Source organism: Clupea harengus, chromosome 26 (assembly GCF_900700415.2).
Source record: "Clupea harengus chromosome 26, Ch_v2.0.2, whole genome shotgun sequence".
Taxonomy (NCBI): Eukaryota; Metazoa; Chordata; class Actinopteri; order Clupeiformes; family Clupeidae; genus Clupea; species Clupea harengus.
In genome coordinates this window covers 8180780-8195059 of record NC_045177.1, presented here as the reverse complement: position 1 = coordinate 8195059, position 14280 = coordinate 8180780, and the positions used below count along the sequence as shown (strand labels likewise).

The window sequence follows — 14280 nt, the reverse complement described above, 5'->3', positions numbered from 1 at the left end:
CGCCGAGAGATCACTTCCTTATTCGCTTCTCATTTCCCCGCTTGCTGCTTTACTACGCAGCGAGGAGGAAGGCCTCCTCTTCCTGTCAAGACCTCGGTGTGTCGGCGTCGGCTCGTCGCTCCCTAATATGTAAGTGCCCTACATCCGTGATCCCACTCCGCTGCAGGTGGAAAAACCCAATGACCTGGTCTGTACAGTGTTCATTTTTTTTTTATTTGCATATTATGAGATTTACATTTTTAATGAGAGGGACTCGCCTTGTTCTTTAGATATTTAAAACGTTTAATGATTTAGCCCATGGTTGTAATCTGCTTTGCCTTACACTGAGGGCGTTCGGGGACAAGGTCTCATACAGGTTAAGACACGTGAATCTCGAGAAAGTATGCCGCGGTTTTGTTGACTGAAACGCAAACTAGCCTCAACACGAGTGTCTTGAAAGGCTGCCTGTGCCAGCTCAGGGGGAAGGTAAGCACCCAGTCTCAGTGGCAGTTAGTGCATGATACTGCTGTTGTTGTTTATAGAGGGAGGGAATGGATGTGTAAAGGGTAAAGAGACCAGAATCATTTCATCAGCAACTGTTCCTCCTGCAAGTAGAATGTACGCTTCAGCACACACTCTGCAGTGCTGTTTGCCAGAACTGAAGGACCTTAGCTGCAAGCGACAAGCTGTTTTTCTGTCTCAGCCATTTTTTATTGTCAGAACAACATTGCTGAGGCAACCTGTCTGCACCAAATCTCTGTAATAAGTAACATGACCACCATTTTGCATCACCTCACGGTGACTCGGTGTGTAACACCCATACGAAGATTGAGTCGGCCAGTTAGTTCTCGGGAATGATGACAGAGTCGGACATAGAAACCTGCTTTGGGATGTTCGCCAAGACGGCTACATCACTAGACCTTCTGTCTCGCTGTGCTGATTTCCAGTAGATCCATTATGAACCCAGGAAAAAAAAGCTCCTTTTCTGCTTTAGAGGACTTCAGAACACAAGCCCAATTGTATGCCTTTTTAATTTTAACTGAATTATCACTCGGTGACCCTCGGAGCTGGGTACTACAAGACCGACAGTGTGTTCTGTTACTGATGCATATTATCCAGTGACAGAAAGGAAGACACTTGGACAGAAAAAAATGAACATCTTTGTGGTGAGAACTTTAATAAATGAAACTGCTGTAATCATTTCTGCAACAAAACTTCCAGATATCAAGTTATACGCTTGTAGTCTGAATTCATTCAAGTCATGCAAGCTCCAGCAAGCGAGTGTTCCAGAGCCACATGCCATGTTGAAGGCTACCATAAAATATGAATCCACAGTCAGCGTGTTGAGGAGGCATCTCCAAGGCTGCGATATACATAAGGACTCCCCCATATTGCACTCTTCGTGCAGATAAGCAGCACAAAGAGGAAACGTCAGCTTTGATGTAAAAAGGCCTTTTGGTCCAACCATGGGGATGTCGGAGCAAACCTTCATGTCTGGCTGAAAAAGCCAGAGAGGGAGCCGTTAATGTGCCATGATGAAAGCCTGATGGGCCGTCACAGACTCCCTCAGCATCATGGCCCTGCCTGCAGACTTTCCTGTGTTTGCCCTGGATCTGTAGCCTCCACACCCCCCACACCCCCCACCCCATCCCACAGATCGTCACGCTGGTTAGTGGAATAGCGGATGCTATCCGCCCTGAGGTATTTACCTAGCTCTCGGATTCAACCCTGACCAGCACATTTCCCAGAACTAAAGGTGTGAGGGGGGGAAAGGGGGGTATTAAGCATTTCCTCTCTCTTGTTTGTATTTCACATACCTGATTCTTTTTTTTCTTCTTTTTTTGCGGTTGAAGTCCTGATCCAAGCCCCTGCTGGTGTGTTCTGAGGACCGGTCAAAGGTCACAGTGCATGCTGAGGGTCTGGCAAAGAGCGCTGCTCGAAAAAAAACTGATATATTGGCCTGTCCCCCCCCCTCCCACGCATTGATTTTCAACTCAAATTAAACCCGAGGTTTACTGTCGTATATCTGTCAGTGTGGAGCGCCCGTGCTTACATTTCCACAAAACATACTACTCTTCTCAGAAGCTCGGCCGAGATGAGGACAATCCTGAAAGGCCTGATGACCCCCGACCCCCCCCTCTTCAACACCACCACGCCCCCCCACTCCTTTCTCGCAAGCCCATTGAATGGCACTCTTTGTGTGTCTCTGTCACGGCATTGTGTTGTGCTCCAATACTTAATCATATTCAAAACTTGCTTTCCTGGCCCACATATATTTGCGTGGCCATGATTGCATGACACACTTATAAGGCAGGCCAAGGCATTAGCAGAGGACGAGGGAGAAAAAAAAGAAAACACGAAAGGTCTTGTCGTGTGTGTGTTCATTTCAGTAACGGCTGAGTGAGTTTATACAGTGAAGTGTTTGACTGGGGAGGAAAACAGCTGCAGAGATGGGTGTCAAGTGGAAGGAAGGAGATGAGAGAGAGAGAGTGAGAGTTGCGAGGCACCTAGCACGGCAGCAGTGCATTATGGGGTTTGATCTGCGACTGATCTTGGTTTGGCCTTATCTCTCTTTCTCGCGCTCACTCTTTTTCTTTACTCTCTCTCTCCTCACAACACAAGGTGTCTGCCTTCACAAAGACCTCGCTTTGTAGACCAGGAATGGGAAAACTGCCCTGATGACTCTTTTTGCCCCCCTGTAATTTGTGCAAATACCACGCTATTATGCATAGCTCTGCGTTCTTGCCCCAGTCTGTGTTCATGCGCTGCATACAGTAAGTCAGTTGTGCCAGATTGGAAAGGTCACAGCCATATGCATGGGGAGCAAGGCTTTGTTTTGATTATTATGATGCTTTAGCAGAGAGGCCACCATCCTCGTACATGAATTATCTAAATATTCACTCTGCCGGGGCTGTGGGAATAAGCCACTTTCTCACTGCGGGAAGACAACTCTGTTTGCTTGTGTCTGACTGTGTGTGTTTGTTTCTCAGAGCGCAGGAAAGAAAAAAGGAAAAGCTTTCTCCATGTTTGATAGCTCTGTGGCAGCCATTTTGGTTCCGCGCTGTAGGAGGCTTATATAACCGGATTAGAGCCGGCACCCCAGTAGCACCTTTCATCTTCAGGCTCCCTGTGGACGTGCATTTGCCGCTGCCGTCCTGTCTGGTGCCCCTCGTTCCCTTCCTTGGTGTGGGGATCAGTTAGACACGCCCCCCCCCACACACATACATACACCCACTCACAAACACCCACATCAAACACAATCTGCCACCCAGCGTGTTGTTAGTCAGTCTCATCTTGTTGAGTGATTGTTTCCGGGAGGTGTTGTGTTGTTTTCAGATGCAGGAAGCGGTTCCAATGCAGGGCCTTATCTGAGATCGAGAGACGTGAGGTCTGCAGGAGAGTTGGTACATGGACATTTGTGTTGGCTTTATCTCAGGTGTGTGAGGTGAGGTCACATTCCTCTGGACTGTCCACCACTCTGACCAAAGGGTTATTATTTCTTTCATTTCATTCCCTTTGGCGTGTCTTCTGATGAAACCTGGAGAAAGACTTGGCATGTGGTCACTGCAGTGAATTGCAGCGCTGCAGTAAAGCACTGTTTTTTTTTCTCCAGTTCTAGTGCTGTGTTCTTATTTATCATCATTGTACAACCACTGTCTGATTGCAGCAATCAGTGCGGCTAACCAAAGCTTCCAAGAAAGCCTGTGTCAGCAGTACAGTCAGGCCTCAGCAGAGTTGAGCAGCCCCTGCAAGGATGGGGGGGGGGGGGGGGGGGCTGTAGTCCACACTGGCCACTCCCCCGCCTGTCAGCAACTATTATGATAAGAATATCAATTTTTTTCATAATTTGTAAAAACGTACAGTTACATAGGGTGCCATACCATACATGCCAGAGCCAATATTGGCGTAAAATTCAAACCATTTAAAAAAAATGATAATGTCTTTGTTATATACGTCACATCAAATCAGTACTCAGTGACATCATCACAGTATGAAAACAAGAGACAGCAACTGACAGTGTTGGCAAGTTAAACAGTTAGCCTAATGGTGTTTAAGTTATTTCTAGTTTAAGTTAGCCATAGGAAGTTAGGTAGCCTGTATATGCAGAATCTGAACACAAATATCTGTTACTTTTATTAGGCTTTCACATACCTACAGGGAAATATACAGACAGAGAAAAGTAGGCTACCACAAAATAGTCATAAATACAAAATATTTAATGAATATAAATGCAGCCTACAATAAAAATATATGTTAACTGGCATTTTAACATTTACTTTTATCTGAAATGTTAGGAATGTCAGGAAGACTTGTGAATGTTAGGAATGTCAGGTCAACGAGGATGAATCGAGCACACCTGATCGTAAAGACATTGATTGACAGGAACAGATGAGGAGACAGCACAGTAGTGTTAGCATCAGATAAGAGAGACCACCGTTCAGCCCACAGCTTCGACGTCTAGTGAAGCTAATTAAAACGTATCTGAGAAGCACCTTGGGGCAGGAGACACTGTCTGGGCTGGCCATCCTGTGGATTAAAAAATAAACACGCTCGCAGTCTAGACTTGAAGAGGGTGGTGTGGGATTTTGCTCATTGATACGCCCAAAGAAGTGCGCATGAATACTCGAAAGAAGAAAACAGCTACTGTAGGACTATTGCTAAGATGAATGTGTATTCACAGTAGATGTAATCTTTGTTGCCGTGTTTGAGAAACCGATATAAAAAGGAGAAGCTTGTTCTATCTATCTTCACAGTACAGTTGTGTAACAATCTGAGTTGAGAAGGCAGCTGGATTTTTACAGTAACTTTGATGGTGAAATTCTGCCATCTGTATTTGACACATTGTTACATATTATTGCAGAGTAACCTGCTAGCCCCCGTAATCACGGCCATCGCAGGGTCAGCAACTTGACGGCCGCTGTGACACTATAGTGTGTAATGTTAAAAGGCTCCAACAATTAAAAATGTAGTCAATACAATTTACTCTGAAATATCCTCACAGTGAAAGATATTAAAATCCACCTGCTCTGTGTTGCAAGAAAGGCAATGGTTAGCTGCAGGGTTGGGGTGGGGGGGTTCACATGTTTGCATTATGGTGCTGGGTGGAGTGTAATGGTTGCGCAATCCTCATTTGTAATGTTGTCATTTTTCGTTGTGTGTTGGGCTTTGAGATGGGTGTTCACCTCAGTCACAGTTTCCTTCCTGCAAGTCACTAGAGAGGAAGAGAGAGAGTGGCTGTAGAAGAGAGTGTGGCGAGAGAGAGCGAGAAAGAGAGAGAAAGAGAAAGAGAGTGGACCTGCAGGCTGCAGTGCGATCCAGTGCGTGATGGTGTAGCCTAATGTGGTTCCTAGCCTGTCAAATGATTGTAATCTCTCTCTCTCCTTCACTCAGAGCCACTTTTGGTGTCTTGTTCTCCTTTCACCACCTCTCCAATCCACTGTAATTATAGATCTGGGGTGAAATAAACAGTTTTTTTTTTGACATATTAATGCATCGGCGTGTTCTCACCTATTCCACTTTTCCTCCACTGAGAGGCTTAGGAGGGTTAGTGTGATGTGGTCGTCTCACTTCAGTGTCTAGACGGCAGTGAGGCAGAACGGCACCCTAATTGCAAGGCAGTTGCATGCAAAACCTCCCCCCTTGCCCAGCCAGCCATTAGTTGATCCACAGTCTTCAGCCCTAAATAACACGTTAAGCGCTAATTACACACTAGCGGTTTGTCAGCACCGAGACAGGAGCTGCACACTCTCCTCCTAGGGAGAAAGAAGAGGGAGGGACGGGGACGGGGACACACCCAGGCAGTGCCAGAGTGAGTACAGGTCCTCGGAGACTGAGCCTCTGTTTGTTTGGTCTGGAAAAATGGATGACTCACCTTGGGGGACAGACCTGACACCCAGCAGCGTCGCGGTGAGATTGGTGTGCCCTGCCGTCGGCCATCATTCCACCTCCAGCTGTAATCTGCGGGTCAGCAGGTCCAGGGGCACCTCATGAGGAATGACATGAGAATGGGTTGTGGAGGGTGGGGGGGGGGGGGGGGGCAGTCTGATGTGTTGCAGCTCTCAAAAATAGATTGATTGCAATGCATGGAACCACTGCTTAGTCAAAGGTGTTCTCCATTATGCCTGCCCGCGTTCGGGAATTGTGGGGAAGATGGCAGGCTGGCTCTCTCATCTGTCAGCTGTTAATGTCGTAGTGTTAGCCTGCAGCGCTAGCAGCAGTACAGTCAGTGTGGAATAGTGAAGGTGTTCTCCATTGTGCCTGCCCAGGTTCGGGTATTGTGGGGAAGATGGCAGGGCTGGCTCTCTCATCTGTCAGCTGTTAATGTCGTAGTGTTAGCCTGCAGCGCTAGCAGCAGTACAGTCAGTGTGGAATAGTGAAGCCCCTCACCCCCCCACTGCACCAGGGAGCTACGGCCCTTCCTGACCAGCTTCCCTCCATTATAGAGGAGCGGGCCACACATTTCCTCTCCTCCTGGACCAGGAACAGCACCTTCCAGCACACTCCTCACCGCCTTCACTCATTCTTCACGGCGCACGTTTGAATTATTTAAAGGCACTTATCACCCTTCCCCACACCCTCATACATACTCTGAGTGCCTATTTCTGGCTCGTACCTGTGCAGACTGGAACAGTGGCACTTGTGCTGTGGCAAAATGTGCAATTCAGGAAGTAGATAAGCCATTCAAATACCCTACTTCTGTATAAAGTTTTGAAATTTCGATAGCTGCTGGTCCGGTTCCACCATTTCCGTGGTTGCGTGTTTGGTTCTCCCTTAACCAGTCTAGTAGGAGGTCTCCTGACTCATCAGTGGCTAAAAAGGTACAGCTGAAATCCGTTTCATCAGGAAGTGGGGGGGACCACTATTGATCTGTTAATCCTGAGAGATCCCTAACGTTGTGATACCACTGCAATCGTCTGTTAATCCTGAAAGATCCCTAACGTTGTGCACTGCAATCATCTGTTAATCCTGAAAGATCCCTAACGTTGTGCACTGCAATCATCTGTTAATCCAGAAAAGATCCCTAACGTTGTGCACTGCAATTGTCTGTCAATCCCAAGAGATCCTTCAAAGTTGTGCTACCACAATCATGTGAGTGATAGCCAAGCTAAGCCTCCCCAGTGTTGACAACAGGCACAAATAAAGGAAACCTCTTGTTAGGACGATGGGCGCTGCAGACAATGGCAGGGTCCCTAGACCAGGAGCCTCAGCAGGGAAGAGGCCAGGGCACCGTGCCAGGGGCGGATGAGAAGAACGAAAGAGCTACTCCTGTACTGTTCTTTACACAGTAAGCATAAAGGAGGAAGTGTGTGTGTGTGTGTGTGTGTGTTGCGTTGCGTGTTGCCCACAGAGCACTTTGTGTTGAGTTACACGGAGACTGCAGATTCAGGGATATCAGAGACGTGAGGGACTGAGGGAGGAATCTATAGGGACACTCCAAGCACAGCACTAATCATTCGGATTTCATCAGTGCCTTAATAAGACCTTCTTTCTAAAGGTGGCTTCCATACCCCTTTTTTTCAGAAAGTGCATGTGGATCTGTTATTTAAAGCACGGAATCTATGAATGTGTTAATTACCACACACTATTCTGTCCTTTAAATATAATTGTGTATAAGTGTTTTCTCATCTAATTACTTGATGTCTATGAGAATGTCAGACAGATCTGAATTGTAGGATGACTCATAATTGTGTGCAAGATAAGGAAAATAAAAAAACACATCTGTGTGTAGATGAGTATGATATTTTTGTGTGTTTGTGCCTTAGCATTAAACAGAAAGAGGACAGAAACGCTTAATTCCAAAAATCTACTGAAAGAGTGTGTGTGTGTGTGTGTGTGTGTGTGTGTGTGTGTGTGTGTGTGTGTGTGTGTGTGTGTGTGTGTGTGTGTGTGTGTGTGTGTGTGTGTGTGTGTGTGTGTGTGTGTGTGTGTGTGTGTGTGTGTGTGTGTGTGTGTGTGTCTGTGTGTGCCAGCGAGTGCTGTGTGTGGCGAGTGCATAGAAACGTTTTGGCTCTGTGGTGGGCTCCTAATTGTATTAAACCCCATTTGGCTGCACGTTTTGTCCTGCCACCCTCCCCTCCGCCGCTCCCATGGTGACCCACAATGCTGTTTTTGTCCATTTCCGCCTCGCCCTCGCCCGTCCATAATGGCATCCAGTCACAGCGCCGTGGAACACAAGTCATTAGACGTGAGCCACCCTGCCAGCCTGCCACGGCAATCTACACTGCATTTTTAGTGTGCATTCGCCCTTCTTTTACCCCACACACCCGTGCTCGCCCAGTCGTGTTGACTCTGACTTATTACAGTGGAGAGCTGAGCTCCACTTAATGAGCTGCTCGCCACTGTTTGTTTGCCACTTGAGACGCCTCCAAGACTCCAAAACCCAAATGTTTGGCTTTGCTAATACAGTGGCAGATGACCCTCTTTTTTTATTTTTTATTTAGGGCAACACTACGAAAATCCTCCCAGTCCATTTTGTCACTGGCAAGTGACAAGTTTATAGATGAATGGGTTGCCCTATATAGTTTGCTGCTCTTCTCTTATGACGGGTCACCTGGTTCTCTATGGGTCGTTGGTTCATTTCCAGGAAGAGCCATCTGGCGCGAGTGTGAGTGTCTAATGTTTGACATGACCCACGAGAGTGTGCACTCAGCAGCACCTGGTGCTCCTCAAAATGTCGAACATCCGCCCTTCGCCGTCTCCACGCGAGCCTAATCCCTTATTCAGTCTGCTGTCTGGAACAGCCCAAACTTGTATAGACAACCTTTTTTTCTGCTTATACACCGCAAACCTACAACCAGACATGCTTCGTTTACTGTATAACCTCACAATCCACTACGATGGTGTCAACGTCTTAGCATATAGCACTGCTTCGTGGCCCTGGAGTGCAGTCAAATTATGCCCGAAGTACAGAAAAGGGATCTGATCGTTCCACATCGTGGGTACTGAGCCTTGAGGCCACTGATGCCTCTTCCCTCGGGTAGCTGAAGGCGTCCCCGTTTTACCCCAGCTCAGAAGCGCCCCGGGGGCCTGGAAACTCTCCACTCAGCATGTTCTTTGTATTTTTATCTCACCTCACACAGATTATTACAGACCCTGTGCAGAGTCTGTCTCTCACTCCTTGCATGCTGCGCCGGTGTAGCCCGAATGGGCCCGCATCGCTGCGGAGCTGGAGATAAGGCTGAGAGGAGAGGTGTGTGTTTAGAGTGCTAACAAAGAAAAGTAGGAGAAGTGAGGAGAAAGCCAAGATGAAAGCACACATAGAGTGAGCAAGAGAGATAAAGAAAGAGAGAGAGAGAACGAGAGAGAGTGCTGATAAAGACAAAGAGGAAATGATTCTGAAGGGGAAGTCCAGGCCCTATGAAGTTCTTCCCCTCCCCTGCCTTTCTCTCTATCTCTTTCTCTCTCACTCACTCACTCACTCACTCGGAGAGAAAACATTTACAGTTGTTGTGCAGCCAAGTACTGCATTAGGCTTGTTGACTAGGAGCCCAGCAGGCCAGAGCACAGCTATGCCCCGTGCTTATACTGGAGAGGCTCGTCTGAAAGGTCTTGAGGAAAAATCCCCTGCCCTTCTGCCATTTTCTTTCTTACTGCCCCCCCCCAAAACCCATCCCACCCCTCTGTGTCCTGGACTGGTAGCGAAACCAAGTGCTTTTCACCAATGCACAAATAAGCAAACATAAGGCAAAAGGTCACTTCCACTCGAGCTACTTGCAATTCATTCGGGATGCTCTGTGTCATTCCCTGCCAGATTGAATTTCTTTGATTGTGGGACAACCCCTCTGACTCTTGACAGGCGTAGAAAATGAAGATGGAGTGAGAGAGGAGGGAGCGTGTCCTATGCAATCAGGGCTGAATCATTATGACTTTGGATTCCACCTTAGAACCCCAAAGGCTCAGCGGAATGGCACTGAAACATACATATAATTATATCATCTGAAATAATCCAGCCGGTGCACCAAAGGAGATTAAAGGGGCACTTGAGAAATAATTGGTCCTAGCGTAACTGAATTTGCCTGATCTGCTTGGATTGTGTAGATTGTCAGAAAATAAAACTGACCTGACCCCCCGAGGTAAACCTCTCAACCAAGGACATCCAATGCAACCACTAAGATCTGCTAAGCCTCTGCTGCCTTGTTGTTGTGGGAGTGGAGCCTGAAATGCTGTTATATCAATGAAGCTGAGAACAGCTTTTTTAATGCAGTTTCTGATTCTTCTCTCCTCCTCTCTGCTGCCTTGTTGTTGTGGGAGTGCTGGAAATGCTGTTATATCTATGAAGCTGAAATGATTTTCTGGCCTGAAGAAAAGCAGAATGCATCTTTAAAAAAAAGAACAGCTTTTTTAATGCAGTTTCTGATTCTTCTCTCCTCCTCTTCCCCCTTCCCCCTTCCCCCTATCTCCTGTCCCTTTTGTTCTCCTCAGGATGAAAATGCGACGGCACAGGGTGTTCTTGCTTTGCACAGTGGGCCTGTGTGTCATCTCCTTCCTGCACTACTACAAGGCGCTGCACTACGTGTCGCTGCTGCGCGAGCTCTCCGCCCCCTACCCCAACATCAAGTCCTTCATCATGGTCACCGGCTTCTTCTGGAGGGAGAGGGCCACGCCCATGGCCAGCGCTGTGCCGGAGGAGGGGCCTCCGCCGGCGCTCAGGCCCTCCGACACCAAGCCCAGAGGCGGGGAGGACATGGAGGATGTGAGGATGCCTGGAGGACTCGGGGATCCAGGGGGGCTGGTGATGGAGGCTGAAGAGGACCCTCAGGTGCCCAGACCATGGGGCAGGCCAGAGGAACCACCGCATGGGGATCCTGATGGCACTCAGGTAAGACCCCGTTGTCTGTTGCCTGTTTTTCATTTTGTACATTGTTTTTGTGTAGATATTGTGTCCAGATAAATGTATTGTGTATACTGTGTCCTTTCTTCTATGTCAGTCCCTCACCTTGAGAGTTGTGCTGAAGTTGTGTATTCCCTTTTCTTGGGTTTAAATAAGACTTTTTGGTTTTTCTCAAAACAGGAGCAAAATGAGCGCCTAGAGCTGACACCCTGGCACCCCAATCACCCAGCAGCTCGTCTGAGACAAGAGGCTCCACATGTGGTGGTGGAAGAGCTCGACCCCACGACAGCTCCTACCCCTGACCCCATTGAGTCTATGGGCGACCTCCACCACCGCACTCATCATCTCCAGAACGACCACACATCCTATTTCGTGCGCACCAAAGCCGGGGCCTTGTGCTACCGGAAGGGGACCGAAGTGGCACCTCCTCCTGGTCAAGCCAAAGCGGTGAATCCCACAGCAGCTGCTAACCACGGCCAACGGCAGCTTCTCCAGCAGCCGATACAGCCGCAGCAGCAGCATCCCGAGGAGCAGGCAGGCACCCTGCACGCCAAACCCAAGCGTGGCAAGCGGTTGGTGAAGTGTGTGTGCCGCCCCGGCTGGCATGGGCCATACTGTGGTGTGCCCACCATGGTATACCACTCCAACCTGCCAACCAAGGAGCGGCTGACGCCTCGCGAGACGCCGCGGCGCATTATCAACGCAATCAACGTCAACCACGAGTTCGACTTGCTGCACGTGCGCTTTCACGAGCTGGTGGACACCGTCGACCTCTTCCTGGTGTGTGAGTCGAACTTCACGGCGTACGGCGACCGGAGACCGCTGCGCTTCCTACGCCGGCTGCTCAATGGCACCTACGACTACATCCGCCACAAGATCCTCTACGTCTTCCTCGACCACTTTCCCGATGGGGGCCGGCAGGACGGGTGGATCGCAGACGACTACCTGCGCACCTTTCTGACGCGCAACGGCATGTCTCGAGTGGCGGGTATTCGGCCGGACGACGTCTTCCTCATCAACGACGCTGATGAGATTCCAGCTCGGGAGGGCATCCTGTTCCTCAAGCTGTTCGACGGCTGGACAGAGCCCTTCGCCATCCACATGCGGAAGTCACTGTACGGATTCTTCTGGAAGCAACTGGGCTCTCTGGAGGTGGTGTCGGGCTGCACAGTGGGCATGCTTCGTGACGTCTACGACAACGACGGCATTCGGTTGCGGCGCCGAGAGTACTACACCATGCCTGGCTTCCGTAAGTACGAGAACGACACGGGACACATCTTGGTGCAGTGGTCGTTGGGAAGTCCGTTCCACTTTGCAGGTTGGCACTGCTCCTGGTGCTTCTCGCCTGAGGGCATCCACTTTAAGCTCATCTCTGCCCAAAATGGGGACTTCCCGCGGTGGGGGGACTACGAGGACAAACGAGACCTTAAGTACATTCGGGATCTGATCCGGACTGGGGGCTGGTTTGACGGCTCCGTGCAGGAGTACCCTCCTTCAGATCCCAAGGAGCATATGTACGCTCCCAAATACATGTTGGACCACTATGAGCAGTACCGGTACCTGCTTGAGAACCCGTACATCTCGCCAACAAATCTAAATGGGGGGTAAGGCAGCATGTGGAAGGGGCTTCTCAGGCAGTCTATGGGAGAACCAAGGGGTGAGGGTTCCAGGATGTAATGGGGTTCCGGGGGATAGGGGATAAACCACTGGCAACTCGTACAATGCCCACCCAATCAAAGTTCGGCCCCCACTGCACAGGCCCACCCACTGCTCCACCACCGTCCAATGACGGGCAGCAGTGAGTGGGGTTGGACTGGCGTGGTTGGACGTACCAAACAGCGCTGGCACAAGACACTGTGGGGAAGTGAAGCAACACTTAACTGTCTGTTGTTGATGGGCACTCTGTTGTTTTCCTGCATCCCCGTGGAGACACACTGCCCTGGATGGGGCCCTGTTGGATCTTTTGCCCTTGTGTCCACAGTAAACCCTTGCAGCTCTCTCTCTCTCTACATGTCTCATAGAGAACCAGTCGGTCCTGAATGCACTCCTGTCTTACACACAAAACAAGCCCCCAATACAGAGCAGAAAAACATCCGACTTAATAATATTACATTGTTGGGAATAGACTGGAGATTGGCTTCCTTTTTGCCCGATTACAATGAGTTTGTGCACCTTTTGTTACTGAAAGGGAGGGAGGAAGAGGGAGGAGAGAATAAGAATGAAGAGAACACATCGGTCTCTACTGCTTTTCTGTCCCTGTGTGCTCCGAGGGGCTTCAGATAGCCCTGATTTGCATTGAGACCTGGCAGATATGGCAGCTGTGTTATCAGTGATGGTAAGAGCTGGCCATCGAGCAGAACATAGCGGAACCTCCTGCGACTTGGCCTATAGCTCGAGCTGAGCCAGAATGATTGGCTTTATTATCGATCACTGGTGTCGTCATGCAGCTCTCTGCCACACAGAAATCAGTCGTGGTCCTTAAAGGTGCCTGGCATAGAGGGACATTTTGAGTTGTTGTGGCTATGAGCTCCCAGCACCAAAGGCATGGGGTAGAGTTGACAGCTTCTTTCAGCAGACTGGGATGAATAAATCATGGCTGGCGAAAGCGTCCAGACACAGCAGGAGTCTCTCTCTCTTTCTCTTTCTCTCTCTCTTTCTCTCTCTCAAACAGCCACTCATGGAGGACAGATTTAAGGGGCAGAAGTGGAACTCTGTTTCTTTTTCTCTCTGTCTTTCTCTCTCTCTCTCTCTCCCCCTCGGGTCTCTCTCTGCCACAAAAAAAAAGAGGAAAAACCCCAGCAGATATCTCGAGCAGAAGTGTGCTGCCTACATTGTCTTGGCAGCCTACGAAGGGTGGAAGTGGAGGAAGGGGTGTTTTGGGTCTGCTGGCTGGGGAGGTGGTCGGGGTGGGGGGGGCAGGATGAGGAAAGGAAAAGAGGGAGGGATCAACTTGGCGAAAACAGACGCGTTCATTTGGGGTCACGGTGGCCTGTGTATGCAGGGAATGTAGAGCACACCCAAGCCTCTTGAGCGCTGTGTGTGGTGTTATATATATATATACGTGTATATGTGTGTGTGTGGGTGGGTATGCCCATGTGTGCGTGCAAGTATGTGGGCGCCCACAGCAGAGAGCATTCAGAGTTCGTCTGAGGCAGATTGGAAACCGAGAGGAGGGGGGGGGGGGGGGGGGGGGTGTAGTAGAGGGGAGAGAGAGAGAATCAGAAAGAAACTTCACAGTTTTTTTTTCATTCCAATTGACCACTTAAGGGGGAATGCAAGGTCACAGACAGCCTGTCTACTCCTGCTGTTTCTGCTCTCCTCCCATGTACACACACACACAACACACACACACACACACACACACACACACACACACACACACACACAATCTTTGTTCTTTCATTTTGACGGGTCCAAGGAGGATCCCAACAGAGCTGCCAAACCCCCTCGGTTCCCTCTGGAGAACAGTT

At 49.2% G+C, this 14280-nt stretch overlaps 1 protein-coding gene across 1 annotated transcript in view; it reads left to right on the top strand.

Annotated features, from left to right (window-relative positions):
* The window catches only part of mgat3b (beta-1,4-mannosyl-glycoprotein 4-beta-N-acetylglucosaminyltransferase b), a 22135-nt gene extending 8144 nt beyond the window's left edge, over positions 1 to 13991 (top strand). Inside the window, exons 2-3 of the mRNA XM_012819968.3 lie at positions 10402 to 10798; positions 10991 to 13991. Of these exons, the coding sequence (XP_012675422.2) occupies positions 10403 to 10798; positions 10991 to 12418 (1824 nt within the window). The 5' untranslated portion in view covers position 10402 and the 3' untranslated portion in view covers positions 12419 to 13991. The remainder of the gene's footprint in view (positions 1 to 10401; positions 10799 to 10990) is intronic.
* The last annotated feature ends 289 nt before the right edge of the window (positions 13992 to 14280 follow it).